We start from the raw sequence: 18,096 nt of genomic DNA, 5'->3' as shown, positions 1-18,096 counted from the left end.
CTGACCCTCTTCCTTGACTTCCTACGTGTCGGGATGCTCCGATCTTGAGCTCGGAAAAAGCAGTCCTTGAACGTCAACCAACTATCTTGGGCCCCTTTCCCTTCAAGCAGCCTAGCCCACTGGATTTCCCCTAGCAAACGCTTGAAGAGGCCAAAGTTTGCCCTGCTAAAGTCCAGGGTTGCGATTCTACTTGCTATTCTAATCATTTATACTTTGTTAATACTATAGAGGAAGCAAACTTTGCCTCAGCTTTTTTTAGGAAGTTGTCATCAAACTTCTGTGTTCAAAAGTCACTAGGCTAGCCGTCAGGTTTTTGAAAAATACTTTAAGATCTATGGCTGCCAACTGATAATTTCATTATATTTTTACTAATAAAATTGCTTCAATATTTTTTATACACTGCAAATTTAAGTATCTTTACTGTAACCTTTAACATACATTGACCAAACATTTAGTTAGTGTTACCTGTAACACTTTCAGATTTCTGTAGGCTTTCTGTTCCCCCATGCAGGAAAGAAAGCATCAGGTGACAGCTTTGGGCAGTTTTCTTTATTTTTTCTCTGTGGCAGGTTGTGTTTGTTGGCATCGTTGGAGCTGAGCAGGGGTAAACAAAAACTTATTTGTGGTATAAATAATGATTAAAGCAGCTTTGAACTCTATGTGAAATGTAACTACCACAACAAAGATAAATACAGAATTCTAAAGACCGGAACTATAGATTGCTATTAAAGGAAAAAAGGCTCAGTGGAAATGAGGATAAATGTCATTATTTTCTTAAAGAATATTTGATGAGTTACACATTTGTACTATGTTTTAGTAAGCTAATATTTCTCTTAAAGTTGATGGCCATCTGTGTACAATTTTTCAAAAACATGAACTAATGAAATATTACATCATTTGCTGCATTATTCTAAATAAAACTATTAGCTTGCTCCTGATGGAATTTTTATTGCTTCAGTAGGGGATTTGTTTTCTTTGTAAAGCATGGTTTACACAAAGCTTCATCCTAGAGAAACCTGTTACTTTGAATGCCCCTGAAAGCTGGGATCTGCTTTTCCACTCCTGGTAGGTACGCATTGTGCTGTGCTGGAGGGTTTAGCTGAATGGGAGATTGGGCATGGGAGTCATGAGCCATTTCGGCCACCCCATTTTCCCACAGGTCTGCCTCCTCAGGCCGCTTTCATGTCTTGGGTGGACACCCAGTCAACCCAAAGGTTATTGATAGCTAATCTGGTAACCAGATAGTTCAGTAAACTATGATTCATTATAATGCCGTGCTCTCATTCTACACCAATTGGCTAGACTGTGTTCCAGCAATTTTAATATTGCAAGCTTTTTCAGTCTTTTGTATGACTGAAATGTTTTGAAACCCACAATCAAAGTAAGCCAGGGTTGTTACGGGTTTGCCTGAATTGTGTTTAAACCTGAGCATCTAATCTTTATTGTACATGTGCCACATACAAGGAAAAGAGTGAAGTTTTGGACCACTCTGATTTGAAGGGGGTAGCTCAGGTCACAGATTCATGTGGAATAGAAACAAAGGGGTGTGTGAAACGGTGCATTTAGAAATGAGTACTTTGTTAACAATCTCCTTTTCTTTTGGGTTATTCGCAAACAGTTGGATTTATGCACTAACCCATAGATGTTTATTCTACCATGTGTTTTTATCTTGCAGGTTGAATTTGAGTGGCTTAGGCCGTTTTGGTTTCAAGGCAAGCGGTATTTGAAGTGCACTGATTGGTGGCTTAAGCCTATTGCTAAGTTAGAAGAATTTTGGAGAAAAATGGAGATTATGGTAAGTACTGGTTTTATCTTCTAAAGCCTCTGGAGCTTAGTTCTGAGAGCACTCACAATTATGTTTTTAATTGTACTACAGTAACATGTTTTAAACTTTATTCAGAACATATGAAAAGTAGAATCAATGTCAGCCTTCCACTTTCTCCTCTCACTTTTCTCCTGCAGTAGTCAGAAGAAATGTGAGCAAATCAAGATCAGAAACTCCCAAGATTTATTTCCTGACTTTATTTCTGAAGTTTGACAGCCTCATACCATGACAGTCACATACTAACATCACATGAATTGGTACATGAAACAGTGCATTGTCAACTTTGTCACACAACAAGCAAGATTAGCAACTCTGCCAATGACAACAGTGGTGAATGCATCTGAGGAAAGCTGAGACTCAAACTGATAGTCTGGAGGTACAACTATCTGTCTGTAGCCCACCTGCACACTTACACCACAGCTAGAACCAACAAGGAGAGATCATAATTTCTCAAATAATTGTGGTGATTCTGGTTTCTGTGTACTGAAGGTACATCCCTCTTTCCTTGAAAACAGACTCAGTGACCAGTGCTGTTGGCTTCCTTATTGTTGCTGTCCCAAGTAGAAACTCAACTGGGAGACTTTGCTGGTGAAGTGTTTGATACAATTGTCAGCATGCCTGCTTCTAGATTTGTGCATGGAGTTAATATTGAAAGGTGTGCCTTGCTCATATTTATAGGTCTGCATTAGAAGCTCCTTCCAAGTTATTCCTCCTCATCACAGCATAAGTCTCAATTTACAGTTAGTTGCCTTGAAAAGTTCATAATGTAACTGAGGATGCTGAATATGATTTGTAGTAGAGGTGGTTTTGAATCTCTGGAGATACGGTTCTGAGGGAAATGTGACATGCTAAGCTGCTCCGGAGTACTGTAAGCTTCTCCAGCAACGCCTGGTTTTGGACATAAGTGTGGAAAAGTGCAACTGTAATTTGTGAAATCACTTGCCACAAGGACTCAGTGAACATGAAACTTTCCTTACAAAAGGGAGAAATTACTAATAACTTGTTTATGTGGTTGGTTTTGTTTTTTTTTTTTTTTTTCGCGTCATTTTTGTTCTTACGTGCTCATATTCTCGAATGACCTTTGTGAGTTAAAAAAAGTCTTTTGGTTTGTTTTTCTTTCAAATGACAAGTTACTCTTTTGTAACACAGGCTTAGATGAGGTAGAGACAAGAATGTTTGATTGTTACTTTATATCCATTGTGTGTTGAGAACATGGCAAAACAGCAAACTCAGGAATTCTCAAGGGTTAGGTTTTCTGCAATTGGTGTGACATTACCATGTGTCTCTAATTAGAAACATGGTGGCGTCAGTGTATCTCCTTTCAACAGGCCTCAGGATGATATTTATCAGCAAACTGAAGGTTTGGCCAAGACAGAAGCTGCTTCTAATTTTAAAATTGCTTTAATGTTATATGACTTATAACATATTAATCACAATTAATTTCAGCTATTGAAGGAGACAGAAGAGAATGTTAATTAAGAATGTCTGTTTAGTTGAGTCTCTAAGTAAATTTGATGCTTACTGTATTTGGGACTTAGAGGTAGGCTGAAGTTTTGGGGATTTAACCTGCGTTTAGTCCTTTAGTGTTTCATAAAATGACAGTAGGGGGCAATGTTGAGCCGCAGTTTTAATGCAACAACAGGCACTGACTTAATAAAAATACATAGAAATGTAGCATTAACATCAAGAATTATCCCTGTTGCTTCAAGTTAGCTGTAATCTCTAAGATTCCATAACACAGGAAATCAATTGTGGGTTAACAAATTCAACAGCAATTTAACATAAAAAGTGCAGTGTTTTGGTGCATGCCTAGCTTCCACAGCATTAAGTTAAATCAAAAAGGTATTTCTGAAGGTACCCAGTAGTCTACAGTCAATGGGTTTTTTTTCTCCAGATTTGTAATTTTAGCTGAAAGATTTTTTAGCAAGAAAAAAAAAAGTCAAAATGCTAAAAATAAAAATGTCTTAGAATTGCTGTTTTTTTTTCAGAAGCATATTTTTGCTTAAGAGGAATTATTTCTTAGATGAAAATACTTAAGCAATGTATTTGTCTTTCTTTCGTGTGAACTGAACAAGTCTTGACTTACATATATATTTTATATATATGTCTAGAGTGTTTCTAAAATTGTTTCTGATTATGCTAATTGTAATTACTCCAGTGTCATAGCAGAAAATGATACTGCAGGAAGTTTAACCCAGTGTCTTCAAACCTTTGGGCTTTTTTAAATATTTCTGTACATTATAGCAAGCACACAATTTTATCATAATGTTTATTCCTGGCATTTCTTTCCCTGAGGATAGTTTTACTTAGAGCTTGCTCTTGTGATGTAAATGTTAAACCTTTCATTTGAATGACATTCTGATAAAACATCACATTTCCCACAATATTACCTCATGAGTTTATGAACTATTAAATCCAAAGCAGTTTAACCAATCTTCTTGTCTTTTCTCCCCTGCCTTGAAAATATGAAGGCTATTCAAATGTTTGAGGTTGGTTTTTTTTTTTTTAAAAGTCATCCAAGATTAACACGTTATCATCTGCAACATCAGCATAAATGCTTGCTGAATTCAAAGGGAGAGTTACCATTTGAAAAAAGACTGTACAAGCTTGGCTTTCTGGGTAAAGAGAAGTCTGAAAAGCCGAAATCTCATGTGATGTGAGGAAGTCTTGCTGTAGCTGTTCTGAAATTCAGTGGAGAGACAATTTGTCTCTCAGGGTCTGATATCATGCAAACCTTGCAATCTGACATTTATTTTAGCTACGGAAATCTTTAACACCATGGCAAATCAGAGAGAACTGCAGAAGTTCTACAGTCTTTTTATGTTTTTTTTGTTTTAGGTTGATTCACATACAAGTAAGTAAAAGGTAAATCAATTAAATGCTTTTTTGCTTGCAAAATGAAAAGTAAGCACACATGATTATGCTTCAGTGTCAAACCTTTAAAGACTATTTTAACATACCTACTGTTCCTTTAAAAAAAGAACAACAGAATAAAACAAATGAAGACCCTAGTAGTGCTATATGGCGTGAATTGTATTTCCTGCTTTGACAGTCCATTTAGCAATGTAGCAACGTATTTATATGGTGGTTGGCCTTAATAACCTTTATTGACTTTAGTGGGTAAGAGCCAAGACTGGGATTATTAAAATGTATCAGTTTCATTGCAGTATAAAATCACAACATATATAATTATGTTAGGTAGGCTTGGCTCCATTTAATCCCACCTATTTATGCAGGAGTTTGGCAAGATGAAAAAAAACATATAACTAAAATGTAGAGAAAAATATGACTGATTTGGAATTATATTTAAAAGCCTAACCATTTGCCTACAATAAAGACCTTACTTAAAAGAATGAAACATAGATCTTAAAGAGCTAATTTTTCATGGTGCAGCTGAAACACAAGTCATTGTTACACAATTTGTTTTGCTTTTTGGCATCCCAAAATACAGCTAATAATAATGAAATGCAGCACACCCTTTAATTTATAACTACAGTGTAAAAGCAGAAGTTGCACATTCTGTAGTTAAAGAGAGCAAAGTGGCATTTTGTGCAAATGTATATCTTTCTGTACAACTTTCATCTTGATTTGGAAAACTTCTTTTAAACTATTTTTACTAGTCATGTTTTTCCTGTTATTCTCAACAGCATGCTTTTATCAATTTATACAACTAAACTGAAATCAAAGAGCAAGACTATTTTCTTGTAAAAATTGTTTTCTTTTGTTTTTGAAGTCTATTTCATTATTTGCTGCTGTTGCTACATGTGAAGTATGTCATAGCTTCGGCTGTAAACCACTATTGTCAGGGGCTTACCAACCTGACAGGATTGAGTCTACGCTGAAACTTGAGCTACAAAATCTCAGCCCAGGGCCATAACTATTTTTTATTATTATTATTTTTTTTTATTTTTCCCATCAAATTAAAACAAGGTTTAAATATGTATTTAAATCAGAGCGTTTAAATTCTAGAATAACCATGAAAAGCTATAAGACAAAGTATGCTTTTAAGGGGAATCCTAGCTTTTGTAGATTTTGGCACTTTAAACAGGAAACCAATTACATTTAAAAAAAAACAGATAATGCGATCACAAACAGGGTGGTTTGTTGTTGCCTTTTTCAGAAAATGTAGAGCAGCTAAACTGACATTTTAATTGATTTGACCTTGTCAGGCAAAATTCAAGAAATTCCAAGGTACTATTTTAATTTCTCTTTTAGTTTTCCTGTTGTGCTTAGATATTGCAGTGTCACACTCCTTTCTCGGAGGGCCATGTGGTGACGAACGATCGTATTTGCCTAATGAGCTGTGAAATTTAGGCACAACATGGCAGCTCAAAGACCCAAATTTTAGCCATATTTCTTGTCTTTTGAGGTTCTTCTTATCTATTATTCTTATCTATTACTTATTGTTATTTAGGCCAGACCCTTTCAATAAATGTGTTTTGGGCAGGTTATATTTTATGTACACTGGGAGTCAGATGTTTCTGGAAATGTACCTTTTATCTTAAACAACAACAGCAATAAAATCTCATCCGTAAGACTTTTTTTTTTTTTTTTTAGTACCAATTTGCTTGACCCCAATATTTTTAGCTGTCAGAAATGGGAGAAAGGATTCAGCGTCATGTGCAGTAGAACTGCTACCAATCTTTGTTGTTTTGGTTTTTTTTTTTTAAGGTAAAGTTATATTGCACATCAGACAAAAATATTTACAATTCTGAGGGAATTCAGACTTAAGCTTCCAAAACAACGTGTGTGCTGAAAGCACAAAGGACTGTGTTTATGATTCTCTTTGAAGTGTTTTTGCAACAGGATAAGGAAAATTTTAGAAACTGTCTGATAGTGTTCAGGGTAAATACTTAAACCCCTTTAGAGAATTTCACACACAGATACTGTGCAGCAGAAAAAAGGATACTTATGTTTCCTAAAGCTGCTACAGCCTACAGCTTTGTACTTAAAGACAGAGGTGTTGAATAGAATTCTACTGAGGATACATCCAGTGACAATATCTACAGGAACATCAGAGCAAACCAGTGGATAGCACTTTCTATTTTTAACCCTTATGTGAGCTGGTTGAGATCTAAGCTGTGTTGATATGAGCTGCTATAACATTTCTGTTACAGACTGGAATTGTTAAAAGGGCAGTCTTTCACCTCATACAGCGTACTGTGAGAACTGTGCTGAAAACACTCAGGTTATAATGTGAACTGGCATGAGCCAGGAGAAGTTTAGGACAATTTATGTCCTATGGGAGAGGGAGGTGTGCTCCTGACAGCACAGAAGGGAGGACCATGGGTGGCTTATGCAGCTGTGGTGCCATGTGGCTTGTGTGTGTGATGTACCACATGGTTTAGAGGCAATGGGTGCACTATCCTGCGTCTGTGTTCCCTTCTGTGTGGATTTACACCTGAGTTTAAGCTTGACATTCATAGGTGTTCTTGTGCACCTTGGTGAGCTTCGGTTTTGGATGGCTAGAATTCTGTTGTCTTGTGCTTATGTCTAACAGGGCTTCTTTCTGTCGTCTTCTCTGTTTTTATACTACCGGCTGTGTATGAGTGTGTGCATGTAGTACGTACATGTACTTGCATATAAAACGGTACGAGTTATGTGTTAGTATTTAAAACAAATATATGTAACATACAATCAGCAGATATCAAAATTGTGCATATGCATACTGTATTTGAGTTGTGTAAACAGATCTCTGTGACTGAGATGAGCAGTGTGGCTTAAACAGGATTCTCCGTCACATGTAAGTTTTCTGACAGTGGGTAGACTACTAGAGCTGGTCTGTACTGTGATTGTATGTATATGTACATGCTCCTACACCCACATACATGCACAGGTATATTACGGGGTTTTAACTGTGATGATCTAATTATTTATGTTAACGTCTGAATTATTAAGTTGTATTTGGAGAAAAGGCAATGGGGGAATAAGCATGGGAAGCAACTGTTTGCAGTTCTTGGCAGCAGGAACAATGTAGGAAAAGAGTTTAGAGAGCACTGGACTACATCTGGTATTACTGCAAGTCACACAGTGTGGAGCATGGAGGGAAAAGCTCAGATTGTAGCTCCTGCTTGCATCCCTGTGAATCTGGTATCCATCCTGGAAGGATGTTCTAGAACCTGGTGTTGAGTCCTTTTATTGTTAATGGGAACTATGTGATTGATTTTAGTGCAGGCAGAATCAGTATGATGGGGCTACTGTAGGTTGTATAAAATTGTCTGCTGTTTCCACCATTTTTCCCCAAAACTTGGATGGACATATACCAGGATAACAAAAAGCCTTTTTATTAACAATATGTTTATCAAGGCTTATTATTTGCTGTGGAAATAGTGAAGCAGTAGTATTGTGCTACTCTTTACTAGTCTAATAATTATTTGCAAAGCCTTTTATGTTCTTAGAAATCCATTTCCTAGTAGAAAAACTGAATAAAAGGCCATATTTGAATGCTGAGAATAGCATTTTTTGAGAAGAAATTCTTCTGTGTTTTTGAAATTTGTGTATCTGTATGTCATGTAAAACTTGATTAACTGTAGTTTAACTGACTTCTGATTCTTATTTATGCAGTCATAGAGTTGATCAGCTATAGAACTTAAGGATTTGTACATTTGTATAATGCATGTTTATGGCCATGCTATGTAGACACAAAAAGTCTGATGTTAAAGCTGTGAATTACAGTGGTTTGACAGAAATAATTTTTACTCTTTGCTGTGCACTAGGGGAATTCGTGATTTTGAATGAAAGTGAAAGCAAATGGCAGTATGACTAAAATGTCACCATTTACGTTGCTGTAATTTTTTTTTATACTACTAGTATTCCTAAAAATGGTTTTGTTGCTATTGTATCTTAGTAGCTATGTAACCACTGTGACATAGAATACAGCTGTTTCACTTTGCAAATAGCTTTTGTAAGCAAAGGAGGTGACGTCTTCTGAAGAACTGCCATTGCTATGTAGATACCTTTTCTTTCCTATCTGATCATCAGTCCTTCTAATTCCTAAAAACGTATAGTTGAATAGTGTCTTTGCAATGTAATTTTTTTTAACAGTTACTTCGTCTTTAATCAAAATTGCAGCTTTCATTTTATATATAAAGAAATAAAACTTGGCTTCAGTATGTGCCAAGGAAAGCATTAGGGTTTGATGGATTAGGTGCTAATTCTTTCACTGACCCTCTGTTTAACTTGTGCAAGTACCTTAAGCATGGTTTTCAAAATCAGTGTGGAGATGAAGCTGTTGAGGTCTTACTTTGGTTTTAGACTGCAGACTATTTCTAATCTTAAATTCCTTATTAATAAAATGAGGCTCTTATTTTTACTGTAACTGAAGAGAGTTACTTACAGGCTATGTTGCAGGGACAGAACATGCTGCAGTTGAAGGAACCCAACAAATTTCTGCCTCCCCCCTGCCATGACTGAAAATAGTAGAATTTGCTCCACATCTAAGATTTTATTTATTTATTTCAGATGGGTAAGTTCCATCCATCTAATTACAACTGAAATACCTTACTGTGTTTTGGCTGACCCTTATTGTCCCCTGGCAGTTCTCAGTTCTAGCTCCCAGGAGCTTTGGAGTATATATTTTTTTACACTTCTCATTTTTTAGTTCATGTGTTTCTGCTTAATAATCTGCTTAATAATATAATGTTTACTATTTTGAAGTAAGAAGATAATTACTGGCTTTAGTTGACTGTTGCTAGTTAACATCAGGTTTTGGCAGTTCTCCTTGGACTGTTAATGGTTCTGAACTCCATACAATTCTCACAGCAGAGGCTCTAGTATTAAGTTGAAGTGTAGCAAATCTTCTCAATTATTTCTGTGAAATAGTGTGATCATTTATTACAACCAGACTAATGACATCTCTTTTCATAGGACTCATTCTGAATTTCCGAAATATAATAAAATGATTAATGTAATGGTGAGAATAGGCCAGATACTTGCCTGTGAATATGAATGGCATCCATGGAGCTATGCTCGAGGTAAATCTCACTTCATGCTTAGTATGCACTATTCTGCAAAGTGTGCTGTTAATAGCTGGCTGTTATAATAGACACAATAACTGTTATAAAAGACACAGTAACTGTGTGTCAGTTCATGTTGTCTAGCTGCCTAGAGATCAATATAATTGCATAATAAACTGAAGTGATTATTTTATTTTTATGTGGGTGTACGTCTATGTATGCATATAAACACTGCTAATAATTATATTTTAGCTCAATCTTCAAGTTGTGTGCAACATGCTAATGGATTAAAGCTTTACCAGCTAGCTAGAAGGTCAATTGTTTTGTCAATGTTGTGGCGGGACTCAGCTTGGATAAGTGAATTATAAGACTTTTCTTGTAATTCAGACACATGACAGAGTATGTTTGCTTACTGTCATCCTTCACTGATAGCTTTCACATTCTGTCCAATGTCAAGCTTCCATTTTATGAAATAGGAAATTTCATGCTGAAATAATTTGCAGTAGTAGGACCACAGAATTTACTCCTTTGCTCATAACTAAAGATGGGTGTTGTTGCTGATGGAAGCTTTGGACAGAAATTATTTAAAGATTGTCCTATACAAACTAATTTATGCTGATGCTGTGTAGTACCACAGTACACAGAGGTGGTTTTTCCCAGAAAGCTTTGAGGTGATAGAGTATCTGAAAATCTTTTCAGCAGCTGAGCTTTATATTTCTGTCTTCTGTTGCAGGGAAGAGGAAAGAACACATGTACAGTGGTAATACATGTATCCCCAAGGAAGCAGGGATGAAGTAATGTGAAATTAATTCTATATTGCATTTATGTAGATGCTCAACACAATGCCTGTCTTGTACAAGGCCTGGAATGTTGTGATGCTTTAAAAAGGATTTAAATTATACATAATTAGGATTATTACTATTTCTCACTTTTATAAGTCGTCTTCTGTATGTGGTATTTTCATTAATGCAATCTTATTGTGACTGACTTTGCCCCTCAGAGGAACAACAGTAGAGAGAGGTTACCATGCTATTACAGTTCTACAGTCAGTTCTACAGTCACAGCTTTTCAGATCATTATTCTGGTGTATATACTGATCTTCTGTTGGCTTTCAGGTAGGACATACTAGATACACGTGTTTATAAACATATATCTTTCTTTGTGGGTCAGTTCCATTTGTGGTTATTATGCTAAAGAAATTGTGATTATACAGTATCAGATCTTACGAATCCACTGGGGAGGTGAAAAGCTGGGTGAGACAACAGAGGAACAATCATGAAAATCATAAAATTTACAAAAATCTTGAACAAAACAAGAAAATCCCACTGGTTTCTCTGAGAAATCCTGTTAAAAACCAGGAAACAGGCCTGTTGGCTCAACTTTCTTCTTTGCTTTCTATCTTCTGCGTTTTCTCATTAAATGTAAAATACTGTAATTGAATCACAGTATTAGCTGGCTTTTCCCAACAAAACAGCAGATTTAGGCTCTTTGCTGTTAGTTTCAAAAGTAAGAGAGAGCACATGTGAGAGAGAAAGCGAAGACAAAAATTGAGAACATAGATGTATAATCCCAAAGGAATAAACTGACTTCTACTAGACAAGCTGAAAGCTGATTAAAATATTTTTCATCCTTTGGGTATGCAACAGCTTTTGATGATGGAGAGTGTATTAATATTCAGCTTAGCTGCTTGTCGACACTTCAGACAGGTCCCAGGAAAGACTCTGATACTGACCAGGTTTTCTCACTCTGCCAGAAATCCTTATGAGACACAGAGCAGCACCCTTGTACCGGCAAAAGCCAAGATAAGAATAATGCTTTTGAGCTACGTCTTTATTTTAGAAATTGCTTTTAGACATTTTGAAAGGATTGAAAATTTTAAAGATTTCTTTTAATGCTGTAAACTCATTTAGATACCACAAAGGAGAAAGATTAATGCTCATTGTTTTAAAAGAATGCTGCTGTAATCTCTTCGGTTTTAAATTCATTTGTCTGAGTTGTTTGTAAACACACAAAGATCCCAATAACAGTATCATTGGACGAGATTTTTGGAGAGTGTTTGTATTGCACTTATTTTGTAACAGTCAGTTCTGAGGTGTTGGGATAATGTTCTCTTAACTTCATCTTTTCCCTTGTAATGTAATACCTACCTTCCAGACAAGAATGAGATGTAAACAACTGCTTTATCAGCTGATATGTCTTCTGTTCTTTTGTTGGCGTGCTGACATATGGGGTGTTTGGTTTTTCCCCTTCCGCAGTGACTAAATATATACTGTATCTCTGGAAAACATGTCATATGCTGTGTGAGGAGCCTGTAGGGTGGCTTCAGGGCTAAATACTTCCTGTAATAGGTGAAAGAGCATGGCTTAATCAGCTTAGTTAATGTAATTAAGCTGTGCTTTTTCTCATGGCAGCGCCTTAAAGTGTATTTCACTTAGAAAATGTAAATTATAGTTGTGGAATGACACAAGTTTGCTGAAATCCTGTGGGTTTTTATAGTGGACTTAGAAAGGTGAAATTTGCTAGTTACTCTGGAATGGAAGTGGAAAATTAAAGGGGTGTATGTTTTTACTGAAAATGTAAAGGAGAAATTCTAATGCATTTATATTGTAAATGCTTCTTAAACTAAGAAAGTCTGCTTCCTTCCCCCCATCTAATTTTAATATCTTTATCCATGGGAAGAGCTGTCTGTGTTCATCGCAACCTCACCTTGGCTGCTTGCAGGTGTGTCACCAGGTTCTGTGAGACTACTTTCTGCTATCATTCTTTGGAAGAAGGTAAACTAGTGTGACATGATTGTGAGGATGTGGATCTTCTCTCCCCTGATCTTTGGGTCTCAGCATAAAATATGACAAGAAATAAAAGGAAGTTGAACTGATTTGGTCTTCCTTTGGATGAGTTTTTTTTATGTTCTCCACGAGATACTCCACATTAAAGAAAAGCTCTGATTTTCCTCTTAGGGAAATGGTGAGATCTTGGTCCTCATGGAACCCTCCTGTCTGGAAGGTTAGAGGAGAATATGCATTAGCAAGGCACAAGCACTGACAGAAACAGTTAAGTGCTGAGTTCTACTTCCCATCTCATTTGGTCATCTATTATATTAATGTACATTAATATACTAATATAATAAACTTATTTATTTACCTGTACAGGTTTTCAGAGAGTAAGGTGTGGGATGGAAAAGGCAAACAGGGCAGCACAGTGCAGTTGGCCAAGGGGGGAGAGTGGCAGTGGATGCCAGTAGCTAGTGAAAACATGGGAAAGAAAGTTTAGGAGCCAATATGTTGACTGAATAACAGGACCAAAGGCAGTGTGAGTGGAGGCTCCTGAGACAGGAGTTTAAGTGCAGTAGTGGTTGGAAAACTTGAAACTGGATGTGTAGGTGGAATGGACCTTTGGGTACAGTGGGAATAGAAAACAAGCTTGGCAGGAAAAGCTTTGGAGATTGAGAAAGTGTAGGAAAGAACAGCAAAGGCTCTGGGGCAAAAAGGCGTTGTGTGGTTGGAGAGAAAATAGGATAGGAGAAGCTTTGCAGTGGGGGAAGTTGTTACAGAGATGATGGCAGAAGATAAAGTGGCTGTGTGTCTCCTTCAAAGCAGAATGTTGTTTGTATTGATATCTTTGTTGTCTGTCTTTTTGGGGATTTTTATCCCTATTAAAAAGTTTGTGTTCTAATAGAAATTTCTTCATTGATGTCTTTGTGCAGTAATAATACTACATTTAATATGCTACCAGGTTATACTAGAGAACCAAATAAGGGAGTTCTTGTTTAAGCAAAAAATAATTGCATCAAATGGAAAAAGATGCTTACAGTATCTTTTATTCTTTAATTCTTTTTTTCTTTTAATTTTCTGTTCTTTAAAAAGTATTAGAACTTAATGCAACAAGTATATAAACTTACCCAGGGGGAAAAAAAAAGATTATATATGCATTAATTGTTAACAATTTAAAAATGCACATAATTTTTAATGTGTTTGAATTATTTGTGCATTTATATACTTAAACGTGGGTGCGCACACATATACATGTGCACATGCATACGCATAGAGGGAGAGAGGTTTGTATGTTTAAGTACTGAGCTGTTCTCCATTATGCTTGAAGATCAAATATGTTAGTTTCTCATCTTAGTACCTCCCACTGCTTGGGCATAATTCTATGGTAGCCTTTAGTGTTTCTTGATTATATGGGGTGTTATAATTTCCTGATGACTGGTTATGTTATTTATGACGCAGAGGGTGCTAATCCTTTTGTGATTAACACTCCATTTGAATTACCAGAGGTCAAAGGTACATTTTTTTATTTGGGTTAGAGTGTTGGGTTTTTTGTTGGTTTTTGTTTTTTGGGTTTTTTTTTATTTGGGGGGGTTTGGTTGTTTGGTTTTGTTCTCTTTTTTTACTAAAGGTTTTGTGTTCTCTGCTTTATTTGGAAATAACTTTGAGGTAATTTGAGGTGACGGAGGAGAGGAGCATCCTTCTTCCTTAGGGACCCAAGTCTGTTGAAGCTGTAGTCATTAAAACGTAAATTCTCTTTGCAGTGAATATGTCCGTCAGAAATTCTGTATTTAAAATAGTGAAAATCTCTTAACAGAAAGAAGCAAAGTTAAAAGACCATGGAAGAAATCATTCCCTGCTTAGCCTGCATAAAAGTAGATACCTAACTGTGTCTCATTCTAAGGCATTTTGAAGAGATTTACTAAAGAAAAGAATATATGTGTGTGTGTATATTTATGTATATATAAAAATGTATGTATATATATACACACACACCTTATAATGTAGAAATATATATATATGCCTGTTACTTCAGGTGATTCAGAGATACTGTAGAGATTCTTGCCCAGCTATCAGATGCCTCCCAGTTACTTGATTTCAGAATTGAGGAGCCATATTAAAAGCCTTCAATTCTTTCAAAGGCTGTGGCTTTACAGAAGTTAACGTTACCCTAATACCTCAAGCCTTTCTTTCTGTAAATACTATGGTCTTCTTTTGTGTTTTGCTGAGCTGTGTTCCTTACAGAAATGGAGCTGGGCAGAGGGAAGCAGGGAAGGCTCTTTACCATTTTGGGTTTAGGTTCTTTTTGCAGTCCTGGGATGGTGTTCTTACATCTCCAAGAAAATTCTGTTATTCATCCAGGTTTTGAGTTGCTGTGTCCAAATGCAAAGACTCTGCAGTGCCCTACAGCAGTTGTTGGGGTTTTACTGAAGTATGCTGTGACACTGGCTTTGTTGCCATCTATAGAGATAATGATAGCGCATTCCTTGACTACAAATGGTGAGGCGGATGTTCCGCATGGAGGTTTCTTCATGCTGTAGACATTCCACCTGCTCCAGATCTTGAGAAGTATGGGGATGGAGGACGACCTGCAGGAGTTCCCTCACTGGCATTTTTCCACTATATAACCTCTCTGGTAGTTTTTGAAACTGCGAGAAGCCAGTCACAAGAGAATCGTATTGATAGAGGGTAGTCCTCTGCTATGTTTAGGACTTGTGTATTGCGTATAAACATAGAAGGTGCTCAAAGAGCAAAGAAGGAAACATTAATGTTAGGAAGCCAAAAATGAAACGAGAGCAGCTCATCTGGTTGGGTCAATATTTCAAGCTTCAGACTGGAATATGTTCTCGACTCAAATGATGGTAATTATGGAGACAATTTCAGGAATTCTGCTATTTCCAGTAGAGACATAACTGATCTTGACTCAGTGTTACAGGAATATGCAGCATCAGACCAGGCTGATCAAGTGTTAACAGTGTATATTCTGCAGAGCTGGAACAGAAGTTCCCTGGTGCATAAAAGCTCTGTTTTAATTCAGTTACCAGCTATGGTCTTAATGCCTGAACTGCTGGGTGAAGTCTTTCAATCCATCAGAAAATGGAAATATATTATAATAATTTATGTTTAATCTGTGTACCAAATCTGTGGGTGTTTTAATGTTGCTTTTCAGCAGCTAGGATGACTTCTGCTTAAGTGAAAGTACACAGGCATGATGCTCCTGTCCAGCTACTCATTTGATGATTTTGTTCTTCTCTCTGTTGCGTGCCAGCTTTATCTCTGCTTTTCTCTCTGGTGCTTTGCTCAGAGCTCTGTGAGGTGTTAAGATTAGGGCTGGTTTGCTTTTCTCATAATCTTTCATGTTTGCTGTGACAGATAGGTGAAAAAGTAGTATTTGTTCTGCTCCAGCATACAAGGAATCCAGCTCAGACACTGAGGACAATTAGTCCTATGCTGTGGGATAAAAAGCAGACATACTAAAATTTTAGGGGGACTTTTTTCCTGTACATGCTCCAGGGGGGAGCTCTGCATATAACACTGTGGCTTCCTACATCACTTTTCTGTTTTAAGATTGTTTAACTGCTGACTGCTACTCAGCTACTTGCCTTTATTTCTCTTCTAGAAATACTAAGCTGTACACTGGCTTTATTCCTTTTTGGTGTTTGTTTTTGGGTTTTTTTTTATTCCTTTAGTGTTTCACTTATATGTTAATATCCTCGTTTGATCTTGATCTTGAAGGAGGTTTCAGTAGGAGGCAGAATTAAAGGCTAAGGTGTTTTTTGTGAGCAGAGCAGAGAGAGAAAATGTGAGGAAATCAGCTGCAGGAAAGAGGGAGGAACAGGGAAGGGAAGAGGTTGTAAGAAGGAAGGTAGTATAGCAAAGTGAGAGAAGAGTTTAGAGAGAAATGGGAATAAAGATATCAGAAGTACAAAAAATCTTGGAAGTGCAAGAGATAGTGAACCAAGAAGTAGGATAGTAGTAATTTGGAAAGTCTCTGTACTTTATGAACTTTGTTGTAGTCAGCATAATGAAGTTAATGGGAAAGTTGATGCCTCATCTTTCAAAATTACTTTTCCTTTATTTTCTGTTATTCCTTGAAGTTAGAAATACCACAGTAAGTAGATACAGCAGGAAAGAGAAACTAAGCAGGTATTTGCTTTCATGGGTCAAAAGAACTGAAAGGTACTAATACGAAAATCTGAATTCTCATCTATTAAACTTGTTGGCTGCAGCGTTTTACAGGGTCTTGCTTTGGGAAAATTACATATGTACCTAGTAACAAATAATGCAAATAGTTAAAAATGTGACTGTTGTGTGAAGATATTATTTCACTTTTTATGTCAAAAATAGGGGTTTTTTAGTCTGCTGACGTATTCCTGAATCAACTTTCTTAAAGGAGATTTTATATTATGGCCTTACTGTAGCAGAGAATTCAACCTGAAAGTCTTCAGACAGATCATTTGCAGCAGTCTGTACATGTAGAATTTTAAGTGATGAACTGCCTGATTAAAACCAGCATATATTTTTTAGGAAAATTTGTTACTGGTTTTTGTAACTCCATTTTTACTACTGCACGGGGTGGGGGCGGGTGAGGTTGGAATAAGTGGGGAGGGAAAGGACTTAGGAGGTAGCAGGAAGAGTGAAAGAACATACAACTGAAGGTGAAACTTTAGCTTGTATAAATATCAACATTTTAAATGTAAATAATAAGATCCAGCTTGGTAACTAAGATCTGCTTCAGGAAAGATGGAGCAAGTTGTTTGCTGATTTGGCTGGAATAACTAAAACAATGTACTTGGTAGTTTTTACATTGAAGATTATTGTGTACAAATACATATAATAATTTTATAATTATAGTCCTGTTTCAAAGTCTGCTGAAATCTGCATGGGTCTTTTTACATCTGTCACAAGCAGCTAGGGTTGAGCCATAAATATTTCCAGAACTGCTGCAATTATTTTTCCAGAACAACTATTTGAAAAGTTTGCATTATGGACTAAAGTAAGTAACATGGCGCACTAGGGCTGTGAATCCGGTACTTGTGAGGCTCCTTTTTTGGTAGCTCTTTCCATAAGCAGAATTTATGCAATTAAAATTTTCACTGGACAGCCAATGTATGCTACTGGTATGCTATTTGAAATAATGTTAGAGTTGTATATTGGAAATGTTATTTATGTCCTGTTTTCATTTTACTGTCACATCTCCTTTTGTCCTACATTTGTGCTAACCCTGCCAATAAGCATGCATGAACCATCTCAGCTTTTGCTGTTTTAAGAACTAATTGGCATTCTTCAAATCTTTTTTAATCAAAAAGCATTTTAGTGCTTATTTGCGCAGTATGACTTCTAAATCTAAGACACTGCTGGGGTCAGAAGATAGTAGGTAGCCTATACAGTGTTTGAACTGGTGCTTCAGTTCCTGGTTTCCTGAGGATAAATGTGATTGCTCAATATAAATGTTTTAGATCACAGTGACAGCTGTGGAAATTAAACATAGCCAGCAAAATCTATTTTCTGTCTAGGTAAGTAAAGGAGAGGACAGATGAAAAAATTC

The 18,096-nt window shown here is 36.5% G+C and overlaps 1 protein-coding gene across 5 annotated transcripts in view; it reads left to right on the top strand.

The window, feature by feature from the left end:
* FTO (FTO alpha-ketoglutarate dependent dioxygenase) overlaps positions 1 to 18,096 on the top strand; it is a 244,781-nt gene that overhangs the window by 76,040 nt on the left and 150,645 nt on the right. For all 5 annotated transcript variants that reach the window (XM_061365078.1, XM_061365079.1, XM_061365075.1 and 2 more), the window contains one exon: positions 1,676 to 1,795. In XM_061365078.1, coding sequence (XP_061221062.1) covers positions 1,676 to 1,795 — 120 coding nt within the window. The remainder of the gene's footprint in view (positions 1 to 1,675; positions 1,796 to 18,096) is intronic.

The sequence above is a fragment of the Neopsephotus bourkii genome, unplaced genomic scaffold (assembly GCF_033783945.1).
Source record: "Neopsephotus bourkii isolate Nb327-2 ecotype Australia unplaced genomic scaffold, CSIRO-AGI_Nbou_v1 NB_1272, whole genome shotgun sequence".
Taxonomy (NCBI): Eukaryota; Metazoa; Chordata; class Aves; order Psittaciformes; family Psittacidae; genus Neopsephotus; species Neopsephotus bourkii.
The sequence above is the reverse complement of the archived record's forward strand: the minus strand, read 5'-3'. Positions and strand labels throughout refer to the sequence as shown.